General features: G+C 30.0%; 1 protein-coding gene across 1 annotated transcript; it reads left to right on the top strand.

Annotated features, from left to right (window-relative positions):
* Positions 1-8,190: 8,190 nt before the first annotated feature.
* LOC122716917 lies at positions 8,191-12,406 on the top strand. Its single transcript, XM_043940434.1, has 4 exons — positions 8,191-8,202; positions 9,744-9,790; positions 10,142-10,486; positions 11,674-12,406. Exons 1-4 carry the CDS (start codon positions 8,191-8,193, stop codon positions 12,404-12,406), a joined length of 1,137 nt encoding a protein of 378 aa, XP_043796369.1.
* The last annotated feature ends 570 nt before the right edge of the window (positions 12,407-12,976 follow it).

Genomic DNA, 12,976 nt, shown 5'->3' on the forward strand with positions numbered 1-12,976 from the left:
CGTGTTGATCTCCTCTGGTACCCGTTTCTTTAGTTTAAAGACCAGCTCGAAGCGAATAATTCGAGGAAAATAATAGAGGCGTAAGAGAACGAACGACTACCGGTTCCTTCTTCGCGATACAGTTGGCGGTTTCAACCGCAGTTTTGATCTGCTGACGGTTGTGCACACGCTCGCCGCTTTTATACATGTACGTGATTGGAGTTGGATAAGAATGAAAGGGAATCTTTTGCAAGCGTAAAACTGATGCACGTGAAAGGAGCCGTCTAATAGAGAAGACGTGGCAAAAAACGGAGGACCAGCGCACCCCCTCCACCTAAGTTATCTACCCTTCACCTCGATCCCATCGTTTTGTTCATTTCCTCTTCTAGACGTTCCTAGATCTGTTTCGACACACCTTGCGTCCCCACCGCCTTCCTCACCGCCTTTGCCACACAGTGTACTGTGGTCTTTTTAATGAAAGCTGGACTTGGTTGGGTGAACGGCCAAGATCAAGATCACCGTCGTAACACGACGAGGTGGGTGCACTCGCGGTTTGTTTCACTCGTTTGGTTGACGTCTGGGATGATTCATTTTTACCGATCGAGGAGAGAGACGATCGAAAGCAATGGATATAGATAGATGACGATCGAACAGATGAGGTTATGTTACGTGAACCGTAAAATTTTTCCGTGTTTTCGAGTGTTTTATTCTTATTTTTGTTTCTTTTTTTCTCTTTTTAAAGATTATTTTGTTTTTTTTTTCTCTTTTGGATAGATTTTGTTTTTGAGGTTAGTTTTCTGAGATTTTCGATCTTCGTGGAGAAATTTTTGATTTACGTGAGGTTTGCAATGAAATTTATCGTGTTCTTTGGATTTTGAGATTTTGGAATGATAAGATTTGGAAATTTGGAAGATTTGAAAAGATTGTTACATTTTTATAGTTTGTATTTGCTTCTACAAAATTAAAATTTTTTTTTTAGTCCTCTATCTTTATGTATAATTGTTATATCAATGTTCATGATATTATATCTATTTTGTATTTTAAAACGTTCAAAACAGTGAGTTCGATTATTCCTGATATTAAATTTTCTTTTCAGATTATGTTAATCACCAATGATTTAATTAAAATTTAATATAATTGATTTAATTAATTTAAATAAATTTTGTGATAATTGTGATTAAACAATAATATATTTGTTATTTAAATCTTTGTATTTTAATTATTAATTTTCAAATTCTTCGAGAAAAAATTCTTTAATATTGAATCAACTGATTTATGACTATTTATTCATTTACACATCAATTTGCACGCAACTTTTAGAATGTGTTTATTCACAGGATATTAATTAAAATTCATAGGAATAATAATTCATATAAGAGATAAACATATTTTCGTACAGTAAATGTCTTAAGCAATGTCTTAAGCTGCTGCATAAAATATTTTATTATTATTCCATCAAAATGAAATGTGTTCATTAATCTCATCTTAACTATATAATAAAAATAAATTATCTTAATTGATAAAAGGAATACCAGCTAAATTATTCGCCATTATAATACATCATGGTTTCATTTATTTATAATTCCTGAAATCTACGAAATCATCTCGCATTGTCTTATCTCTTTATTATATCTCTCTCTTTAATCTCAATTAAAAACTGCGACTTCGTGTCAGTCATATAAATTAGTCTCGAAAATTTGCATAAGAATGCAATATTTTATTCAATTGTTTCAATTTCGAAATCAGAAACATATTTAAATACAAAATATTTGTAACAAAAATTCAATCAATTGAATTTATTTTAATCTCATATAAGTGCACAGCGAATTATTATATTGTTAATTATCATAAAATAGGATAGATAATTTGAATAAATAAATACATGGCTCCATTTGTAGCAATTTATGAATTTATTGTTTTTGCACTCATTTTAGCTTTTAAAAAGAAAATTGCAATAGAAAATATATTAACAACACACAAATAGTAATTCAAAAATATATTTTTACTATAATTCTATATATTTTATACAGAAGAATAGCATAGAATCTTATATTAAAAACATTCTAAATTCAGAAAGAGAAGATTAATTTAAAAATAATTTATTAATCTAATAAATTTATAAACTCGAAGCAAGCAGTAAAAGAAATTAATTAAATGACTTAAATCTTAGTCATCTTAAAAAAAATTTACAAGACAGTAACTAATCAACTGATTAAGAAACATGCAATTGCACATAAAGCAATAATTAATCACTTCATGGTTCATCAATTGATTCGTTATAGATAAACTTAATTTATTATTTAATTATTACAACTTGTTCTATGCTTTCTTTAAGCTGTATTGATGCATCCTTAGTGTTTGCATAAGTGACTTTTAAAAATATAATTATTATTAAAAATATAGTATTATTGCTGATGATTTAAAATCTACTTAAAGTTACATCTCCAACTATAATGATCAACAGCAATACCAAGTATAATATGATAATAATAATAATTTAATTAAAAGAATGAAAGTTGACACTCTTTTATATGTCTCCACTATTAAGATGCAGTAATTGCGCGTTTTAACAATTGATTTAATTGACGAATAGAATCATCAGTTGTCATAAATTGCCAACTTTTATCTAAATGTTTATACATGTTCCATGTGATGCTGTTACTATAGTAGATAACCGATGTGAACTTGATCTTAAACTTGATCTTGAGCAAAAGGATTGCATGGTCAAGAGTGTACAGTCGATGGAATCAATATTATAATATAAGAGATGTATTTGTATGAATATAATTTCATTGCTAGAAAGATATAACTTTATGTATTGAAAATTGTTTATAAATATTATTTGAATATATTTGCATACATTTAAAAAAAAATATTACAAAGAAAAGAAAAAGTTCTCTTTGGAACTCTTTGATTTATTTGATTCTCTGTCATTAAATTTGTTATTCTCTGTCATTATTTGTTAAATTTGAATAATATTATAATAAATATTTTCATATTTCATATATTAAAATTTCTTTTTTATGTCGTTTTTGGCTATATTTAAAATTCAATAACTTGAAATAAAATCTTACAGCAAGTTTTTTACGAGTCGATAGTGGATTCAGTTCACGAAAAAAATTTTATTTACAGTCCATTGAATTTTTCCAATTTTTCCCAAAGAAAAGTATCTTTACTTTTTTATTTGCTACACGATGCAAAAAACTCAAGACAGTGAAAGTAAAGATTTCACGCTTTGAAAATCGAATTCAGATTGTTCTTTTAAGGATTCATAATAATTTTAAAAAATAACGGGAATTTTTCACGGAAATATCGGCTCCCCGCAATAGATCTCATAGAATCAAAGTACAATATCGAGGGCAAGGTATTTTCAAGATTCTTTGTCGGAGAAAATGTATCTCTTTCCCCGAGTTGGAAGTTTCTTCTCGAGCAATGGCGTTTTCGTTTCACCGGGGCAGGTGTTTCCTTTCACGAGACCGGGTATCCATCCGAGTTCGAGAATGAATCCATAGAGGGAGGATCCATAGAAATCGTGGCCTGTAAATCGATCCATCTGTTCTAGGATCGCGTGCTCCCGTGCTCACGATCACAGAGAAAGGGAAACCGATCGTCTCGCCTCGTAAAATCGGCCCACACTCGGATTGCGCGGTGCGCGCATTCCGATGGCGGAGCGAAAACAAAAACGAGCAACGAGCGTTATCCTTTTTTTTCTCGAGGATCGCGGAACCGTGACAGTGAAATCTCTATCCGAGGAATTCGATTCTAGAAACAAGGAAGGTTAAGGCGTGTTTAACGATCCGTGAAGTTTTTCGAAGTATTTGTGAACGAGTTCGAGAGTTGTGTCACCCATGTATCGAATAATCCTGTTCGAAATTTTTTTTTTGGACATTTTTTTATTGGGACAGTTCGAAGTATTCGAAATGAAAAGTATTCTAATTAAATAATATAATTAGATAGATATATTAGTAATTTTTTAGTGTCATTACTAGTAATATTACTAGTAGTTATTACTAGTGATATTACTAGTAATTTTTTAGGGTTATTATATCAATGTAAGTATCACTCGAAGAGCTTGATAAAAATTTTTAAAAGAATTTGTTAGGTTTACTTTATTGTTTTAATATTTTTTAACGTCTCTTGAATTCTTTTTGTTCAATTATATGATCATCAGTAAGCTTTAAAGAGTTATTGTAAAGGGGAGATTTCAATTTTCAAATCTTGTATGGGTTTAGTTATTGAAAAGAATTTTTCAGTATCTTTACGTATAATTGATTGAGTTTTTTAAATTTTTGAGAGGAAAAGTATCTTTGCTTTTCTATTTGTTGCACGATGCAAAAACATCTTTGAAGAAAACGAAGTCAGAGCTGTGAAAGTAGAGATTTCATTTTAAAACGAGTTCACACTGATTCTGGTACGGTCTTTTTTTTACGAAATTATAATAATTATGAATATCGTTATAATATAATTATAATGATAATATAATAAAGTTACAAGATAGAACCAAGCATGAAAAAATAATAAAAAAGATATAAGGATCTATAGACTTTGCTCTTTTCAAAAACAAAATTATTGATCATGTGATACCAATGATAAGAAACAGATTTGTTTTATATTGATTATTGAAAAATTTGCAAAGTAAATAAGATTTTGATTAAATATCAATATTAAAACAAAAATTCAAAAAAACTCATCATTAAATTTCAATAAATTGCAAATAAAATTTGAAAAAAATTCACTATTTAGAAAACATCAACAACTAATTATCAAAAATTGTATCAATCAGCTATAACAAAATATTCTTCTTAAAAGATTTTTTTGTAATTATCATTCTTCAGAAACTTCATTCTCTTTCTCATTTTTCTTGACGTAACAAACCGTTTAATTAAACAAAGCTCGCGTGAAACTTCCGAGTTAATAATATGCTTGCTTTACAATGCCAAACCACGTGAAACCAGGAAGTTACTCTCTCTCTGTGAATCACGATTGCTTCTTCTTGTGATCCTTTTATCGCATTTCTAGCAAGATGGACGAATCATTCGTCGAGGCCGATAGAAAGTAACAGGATCAGCAGAAAGGACCTTGATCTTCGATTCATTAAACGGTCGTTCGCAGAGTGAAAATCTTTCACTCGATGGAATTCAAGTGTAAATCAATCAATACATACTTTGAGGTTATGGTTCCCCAATATCTATAATACTTTAATATTTTAACGTAGCATTTTATAACTATATTTTTAAATTTAATCGATGTTACGTTGTTTATAATATTATTTGATATATATTATTAGAATATTGTATTTTTATTTTATATAGTGTGCATACGTATATTTTATCTATATGTATCTTATTTATATATTGTATTATTTGTATTTTATAGAGTATTTTACATTTTCTAAATTTCTTTAATTTGAAATTCGCGCCATTCGATGTTATATCGTTCATAATATTATTCGATAATGGAACATTGCGTTTGTAAATAAATTAACATATAGTAAATAGTTTACGTAAATAGTTTAGCATAATGAATTCTTAGATTTCTCTATTAAAGTCATTTACTCTCTCCGAGAAATTCGTGTCTAGGTATAAATTTACGAAGAATTCTTATAAATGATTCTTTACTTTCGTGCTTGTTTAAATCGTGCACGATTATCAAGTATAAATTATTTTCATTTTCTTTCTTTTTTTTTTTTCCTTCTTATAATTTATAATCCGTTGAACTCGTGCTTATTTTGTATTTATTTTGTAAATTTAAAATATAATATAACGTAAAAGAAAAATTATTTCTTTTGTTCTAATTTTTAATCATTAATTAGTCATATAAATAAAGATGAAATAATTTTTTAATTTATATAATTGATAATCGTTATTCATCATAAATATTGTGCATGTATATATATAAATGTAAAAATATATCATACAATAAAATTTACATAAAAAAAAAAAAGAACAATTTTCAAATAAAAAGCATTTTTACATCATCGTGAAATTTCAATTATGTCACTGCTTACATCGTGTCGTCTCGATATAATTAATCAAAAGATATCTCTCTTAGCAGTAAATTTCTACAACGTCTGTCTCAACGATGGCTCAAGGTTATATGCTCCATCAAGATTTTACTTACTTAGATGGAAGATAGTCATGCAAGAAGGAGGAGAGATTCTCGAGGAGAAGAGAAAGTGATCGTTCACAATATGTGTAATTCTTAAATCGATATTACTTCTTCTTTAGATTTCACTATTACCGCATTATCAAGTACTGATAAGCACGTACAGACTTCATCGTGTTATTAAAGATATATATGTATGTATTTTAACAATTAAGCAAATTGCTACTAATCAATTTCCTTCCTCTTTAAATTAATCGTATTTCTCTTTTTTTTTTTTTTTTGGAATTAATATTACTCCTTGTTCGATCATAACAGAGATTTCTACGATTTTTTAATCACAATCGAGAAAATATCAATCTACGAGACTTTCAATATTATCACTTTCACTCATTTATCATTTTTTTTTTTTTACCTGCAATTTAAAAATCGCATAATTTTGACGAATAGGTTTTCTTCTTTTGGAAACTTGAAAAGCAGTTTGTAACAGGAATAAATTAAGTTAAGATTTTTATTTCATCCAGTTGTATCTCCCACTCTGATTAGCATGTGTGATGATTAACATATGTGAACACGAAATTAGAGAGTAGACATAATACGATATAAAAGAATAGACGAAAGAAGAATTCAGTGAAAAATTCGTTTCTTCGAGTGGAGACGAGAGAAGAACGATGATATTTCATCCATTACAAATCAGAGAATCGGATTGATATATAATTCTCTTTTTTCTCGACTTTGTTTCTTACTTCGATTAATATAGGCATAGAACTAGTTCCATGAATTATGTGAGAGTAAACGTTAGCTGCTTGAAATGCGATAGGGATGCATACGAAAGTAGGTGATTGAATCTGATTTCTCAATGGAATTCTCAATTCTGACTTGTCATCTTGAACAATCGAAATCATTCTGAAATTATCCAAAATTAGCTCGAACCTTCTTGATGATTAACATTAATCATTTATTTTATTCAAAAATAAATCAACTAATAAAAAACTATCCATATTTTATATCCATATTAAATACACATTTCCTTCATTAAAAGGAAATCTAACAAAATTTTTTACGAATATGATTAGAAGAAACGAAGCTTAAATAGAGATTTTCTTGATTCTTCAAACATGATAATATAATATAATCAAACCCTCATTCGTGGATCCACATTTTCCTTGTTAACAAAAAAAGAAAGCTAACATAGTCTTGTGGCTATGCATCTAAGTACAATTATATTATCTTACAATTATCTACAAACACCTTCAAATAAGATTTTCTTGATTCTTCAAACATGATAATACAATATAATCAAACCCTCATTCATGGATCCTCATTTCCTTTACTTAAAATAAAAAAATCTAACGTAGTCCTAAATACAATTATTCATAAACATCTTCAAACACCTTCAAACATCTTCAAACATTTTCAAACACCTTCAAACACCACAATTCCCACGAAATCCATCATTAACCTTGATGCCCATTTACCAGAAGTTCAAGGATATCGACTCGACCAACCTTCCCACGTTCTTGAACCCGTACAATTCTCTCACCACGACTCCTCCCCTCCCCTCCCCCCTCGATCAATCCTGATCAAACAATCCTCTCCATACATCTCTCACTCTCGAATATGTAGAACGGCCGATTCTCCTTGTTCTTGTTTTGGAAAGCGCGGGGCGCGGCCGGACCGCGGGTGAACGCCTAGAGAAGAGAAGAAAGTGTCGATTTCCCCGTGAACAAAAATTGCCAGAGGCACGCTCGGCCGTCCGTTTCATATCGGCACGCCGATCCATCCACGGCGGCCGCCGATCTCTTTCCAGGAGATGGAGCTTTGCCGGTGGGAGGTGCACGCGCTCGCCCAACGCCGATTATGCTCTTTTTATCTTGTATAAAAGAGAACAATCGTGCACGAGACTCCCGCAATTTGTTCGCACCCGTTCCAGAGACACACCGGAGAGGCAAAGCCGCGGGTTTCGTTGAGAGCGCGGCCGATCCACTGCCGCCATTTTGACCGCCTCAACCTTACCCTCGAATCCCTGGGCCACGAATTTCGTCTCTCGACTCGAACGAATTTGTCTTCGCCGAGGCGTTGTCGCGTTGAGGAAGGAGTTTTGGCAACATGAGGTATTCGGTAAGTGGAGTGTTTGGTTTTTGATTAGAGAAATGATTCGTTGGAGGAGGGATTTTATATTATAATATATAAAAGGATTTTAATTTGGTTAATTTTGTAGCACGATTTTGATACGAGCATTGCCGAGTAATGGTATAAGAGTAATTAATAATGTAATTACGAAAGGAAATTCAAAAAGATATTTTGTACCATAGCTTTGTGTCGAGACATTATTATATTATTATTGATTCGAATACTATCGAAGAAGTAACATTTGTAACATGAGATATTCGATATAAATGGAGTTTCATTAGAAAATATTCACACAATTTAGAGTAAATTGTTATTACAATTTTAAATAAATTGTAAAAGTCTATCAATCAACCCTTGCATTCAGATTTTATTGATAGTTATTGATTCAAGAGAAACTGCAATATTTGGCTCTTTGAAAAGAATTTGGAATACATTAGATAATATTTATGCGAGGAATTTTGATATAATTAATGTTGAATTAAAAAAAAAAGAATTTATAATAAAGTTCAACATGTATGGAAAAGAGTTTAAATAAAATTGTAATAAAAAATAAAAAGATATGAGTGCAAAATTATTTAATATTCGTTGATTCGATGATTGATTTGTTTATTTTATTGTGTTAAGTAAATTAAATTTTCTTTTTAATCATAAAAGGATATTAAACATTTATTATTACGAAAATTAATACGTAATAAATGCTATAGCGAACGTGTCAAATTTATTAGAGTTTTGATAAATAATAATTGTATAATTAATCCTAAGAAAACATTATGTTTGTATTTTTTTATTTAAAGAATTGAATATATTTCTAAAAGAAGTTTTGATATAATTTCAAAGATTAAACATTCTTTGATTCAAAAAATTCGTGCAATTTATAATTGTATGTTGTAAGATACGTATTCGATAGAAATTAATATTAAATGATCAAGTAATGTAATTCAATTAACATCATTTTATAATTTCTCTCGTGAATCGATGCAACGAAGATTTAAAATTCTTAAATTATATTAGATGTTTGATTATTGAATTATGAAGTTATAAAATTGAAGAAAATTGAATTGATATAAAATATTGAATCGACTCGAAAGAAAATTGAAAAATTTAATTTAAATAATTACGAGAAACAAATTAATTTTCGATGAAAGTCATATCATCAAACAATCGACAAGTATTATTTATTTTTTCACTTTAACATTGGAGCTTTCTGTTACGAACAGATTTTCAGAAGCAACAAATACCAATTGGCTGATTTAAACATCCGAGAGTTTCTATTCAAATAACAATCTTTATTCAAAAATTATAATTATTAAACTTTATTGATAAAAGAAAATTAAATAAAATTATATATTTACATGCTGCATAAGAAATTTTTATTTCCAAGCACATTTTTTCATCCCAAAAATGCAATAAAATTATATTTTTGCATTGCATGAAGAAGAAGAAAATTTCTTGCAATTGTATTTTATGTTATATTCTATACTCATATTTATTAAAATATATCTCATTCAATCTCTAATCCGTGTTTACAGGCTTTTTGCATGTTGCTGCTAACGAGCGGGCCTCTAATCACTTATGCGTAAGTATTCTTGCAAATTGAATGTAATTCTCGTTATCAGACCGTATCAAATTCTAAACTTTTCTTTGTAACGCGATTTACGAATGAGCTACCGTTTCGAATAACTTAAATCATTTCGAAGTTTATTTATTTATTGTATGTAACAGCAAAGGAAAATATAAATAATAATTATAATTTAAAATATAAATTATAATATACACAAAACTTATAAAATAATAGAAAAAATAGAAATAGAGTCAAAGTTGATGCAAAGGTGCAGAACTTTAATCTGAATTGACTGAATACTCATAAAATTTTCGATACAGTTATTTTATTAAATAATATTTCAACAAAATTTGTTTATTTCCACAGCAACAAGGTAGTACTGGTGATTCCGCAACAGACGAGACGCATGTATCATGGTGGTTTGGGACCATCGTGGCAGCCACCGATGCCACGTTTCAGAAAATCGTCCCTCGGTAACGAGGTTCATTACCAAAAGTATCATCATAGCCCTCCTGCACATTATTTCCCGAAGAAATCTATGTATAGAAGCCCTTCGTTCCCTCACGGAGGAGATGACTTCGATCAAGGCTACGAACACGTTAATCACGTGCGTATTCCATATGGAAAGGACATCAGCCATGCCATTTCGTTTGGAAAAGGTTACATCCCTTATGATAAGATCAAAGGCAGTTTCTCATTAGGTCGTGAGAGGTGAGAATATCTGTTATTTTTTTATCTTTTATTTTTTATTTTTAGAGATGGATAATATTTTGATTTTTGTATTCATAAAATTTGAAAAATCAGAGAATTTGTGAAGTTTTGAAATATTTAAAATGCTTCTCCTTACTATGATGTATCTAAAGTTTTGCATAAAAAATAAAGTTATGATATATACTTTTAATTTCATCAAAAATTCTTTTCTCTTCGAACACAAGTTTATGCTTAATAATAATTGTTAATTTTTTAAGAATTTTGAGTTTCCAATGAGTTTTTAATTTGTAATTATTTTATTTCTTTATAATTATTTTATTTAATAGAATTAATATGAGATAAAAGATTAATTTATTATAAATTTGTAATATGCATTATAACACATCTATAACTTATTAATTTTGACTTTATATTTTCCTTTTTACTTTTCCTTTTTATGAAATGTGTGAAAGTAATCGGTATTTTATATTGAGAATTTCATATTTGAATTAGATTGCATTTTATGTGCATTATACATGTCGAAATATAATTACAATACATTATAAATTATTAATATGGAGATGCTAAAACGTATAAAAGATTACTTTCAAGATGAGTAACACTATCGCTTGTCTGACCATCCATATAACACTCTACTGTAGCCAGTAGAACAACTGTTCAATTCATCAGACTAATATTTCTACTCCATAGACAAATTGTGTTTTTAATAATTTTTTGATAATCATTTAAAAATATTATGAAATTTAATTCTGAATTATTATCTGCTTTATAATTTGAAGATTAAAAGATTAATGTACAATAATTTTTTTTTTCAATATTTATGTGATGACAATCTAAACTGCTTTAATGCAACTCTCATTTCTCTATTCTAATATTTTATTATAATTGAATTTAATTAGAATAAGATTACTTCAATAATTTTTAAATTTTTAAAAAATTATTCAAAGCATCGAATAACTGCAATTATTGCATACTTGTACAGCTAAACATTATACAAACTAATTTCATTCCAAATTTTAATTATTCAATTTTCTAATTCATTAGCATTTTCAAATCCTAGATACATATCAATAAAGCTATAGATGAAACTATAGATAAAATGGAAATTTTAATTCCTGTTATAATGCCTAGTATCCTGCATTGTACCGTGTTATCTATATCATTCTCATCGTTGAAATTCGTTGCAGGAAACCAAGCTTGCAAGAACAAAATTATCAACCGGAACCAGATTTTTCGTCAACCCAGTACACTTCGCCCGATTCCGATTACTCACCTTCGGGACAATCGTACGAATCCTCGCATACGGAAACCTTCTTCCCCGACCCGGAGACCGCCTTAAACTACAACGAGAGGCGCAACGATCGCAAGAAATTCTATTCCTCCCGATCAATCGAGAAGGATATCATTGGAAATAATCCTTTGAGCTTTGTCTCGGACAAGGATCAGATTCTTCTGCTGCAACAGAAAGGCGTGGACCTGTATAAGAACGTATCCCCTCAGCCGCAAGATGGCGTATTGTTGCCGAATGGCGTTCCCTCGGCCACTATAGGCGGTAGTAAAGAAGGGATAGTGTTGAGAGACACGGTGGCCCTGGACGAGTACCAACAGAAGCTCCAAGAAATGACCAAATCCTGGCCGCAATTCTTGTCCAATCCGGTCACCGGTTTTGCCAACAATTATCAAAGCCAGCACGTGACAGCGAGTTACTCGACAGATGGCTCTTCGGTTTCTGGTGGCTTCAGTGGCTCCATCGATTGGCCAACGAACTTCGCTCAACCGAAACAAGGTTACGACGTGAAGGAGGATACTGCAGAGCAACCGCAGAACTTCAGGATGCCTGTTCACACTTCTCCTTATAATACTGTCTCTGTTCCTGTGAGCGTGGCGATACCGGCTATCGCGCAGGCTGTTCATGGATAGAGATATTGGAGAGTTTGGATTGGTTTAAAATCACGACTCTTTATATACTTTTTAAACATGACATGCATGGAGGACGGATGCACGGACCCATGTGCAATTAGATTAAGATGTTTGTGGGATGCGGAGAAAGGTTTCGTTTATTACCAATTTTGTAATTAGAGGTGAAATTTAGAATAAAAATCGTAAAGTTTAATAAGGAACGCATGTAAGATATTAATTTATTATAGTAAATTTTATAGTGTTTCATTCTTAAAATTTTTTGAATGAAATCATAAAGTTTTCTATCACAAGCATGATAAATATAATTTGTTCGCTTTCTTTCATATTATACAGTCAATATAATGCCAATATAAATGGCTTCGAGTGAAAAGAAAGGAATATTTGAAAAAAGATTCTAAATTATTCTAAATATTTATCTGGAGATCTGAAATTGTCACAAAATAGAAATATTATATATCTGGATTTTATTTCAGTAAGAATTTAAAAATGGAATAGTCTTCTTATAGCAGATTGAAGTTTGCGACTATTAGATATTAATTAGAAATATCGAGAGATTAAGATTCATCGATT

This window comes from Apis laboriosa, unplaced genomic scaffold (genome assembly GCF_014066325.1).
Source record: "Apis laboriosa isolate Shangri-la unplaced genomic scaffold, ASM1406632v1 scaffold49_cov149, whole genome shotgun sequence".
In the NCBI taxonomy this organism is placed as follows: Eukaryota; Metazoa; Arthropoda; class Insecta; order Hymenoptera; family Apidae; genus Apis; species Apis laboriosa.

What these genes read in the sequence shown, in the direction of transcription:
- LOC122716917 (XM_043940434.1), top strand. An exon ending in GGGCCTCTAATCACTTATGC is followed by an intron (nt 9,791 to 10,141) that starts GTAAGTATTCTT and finishes TTATTTCCACAG; the next exon opens with CAACAAGGTAGTACTGGTGA. An exon ending in TTCTCATTAGGTCGTGAGAG is followed by an intron (nt 10,487 to 11,673) that starts GTGAGAATATCT and finishes AATTCGTTGCAG; the next exon opens with GAAACCAAGCTTGCAAGAAC.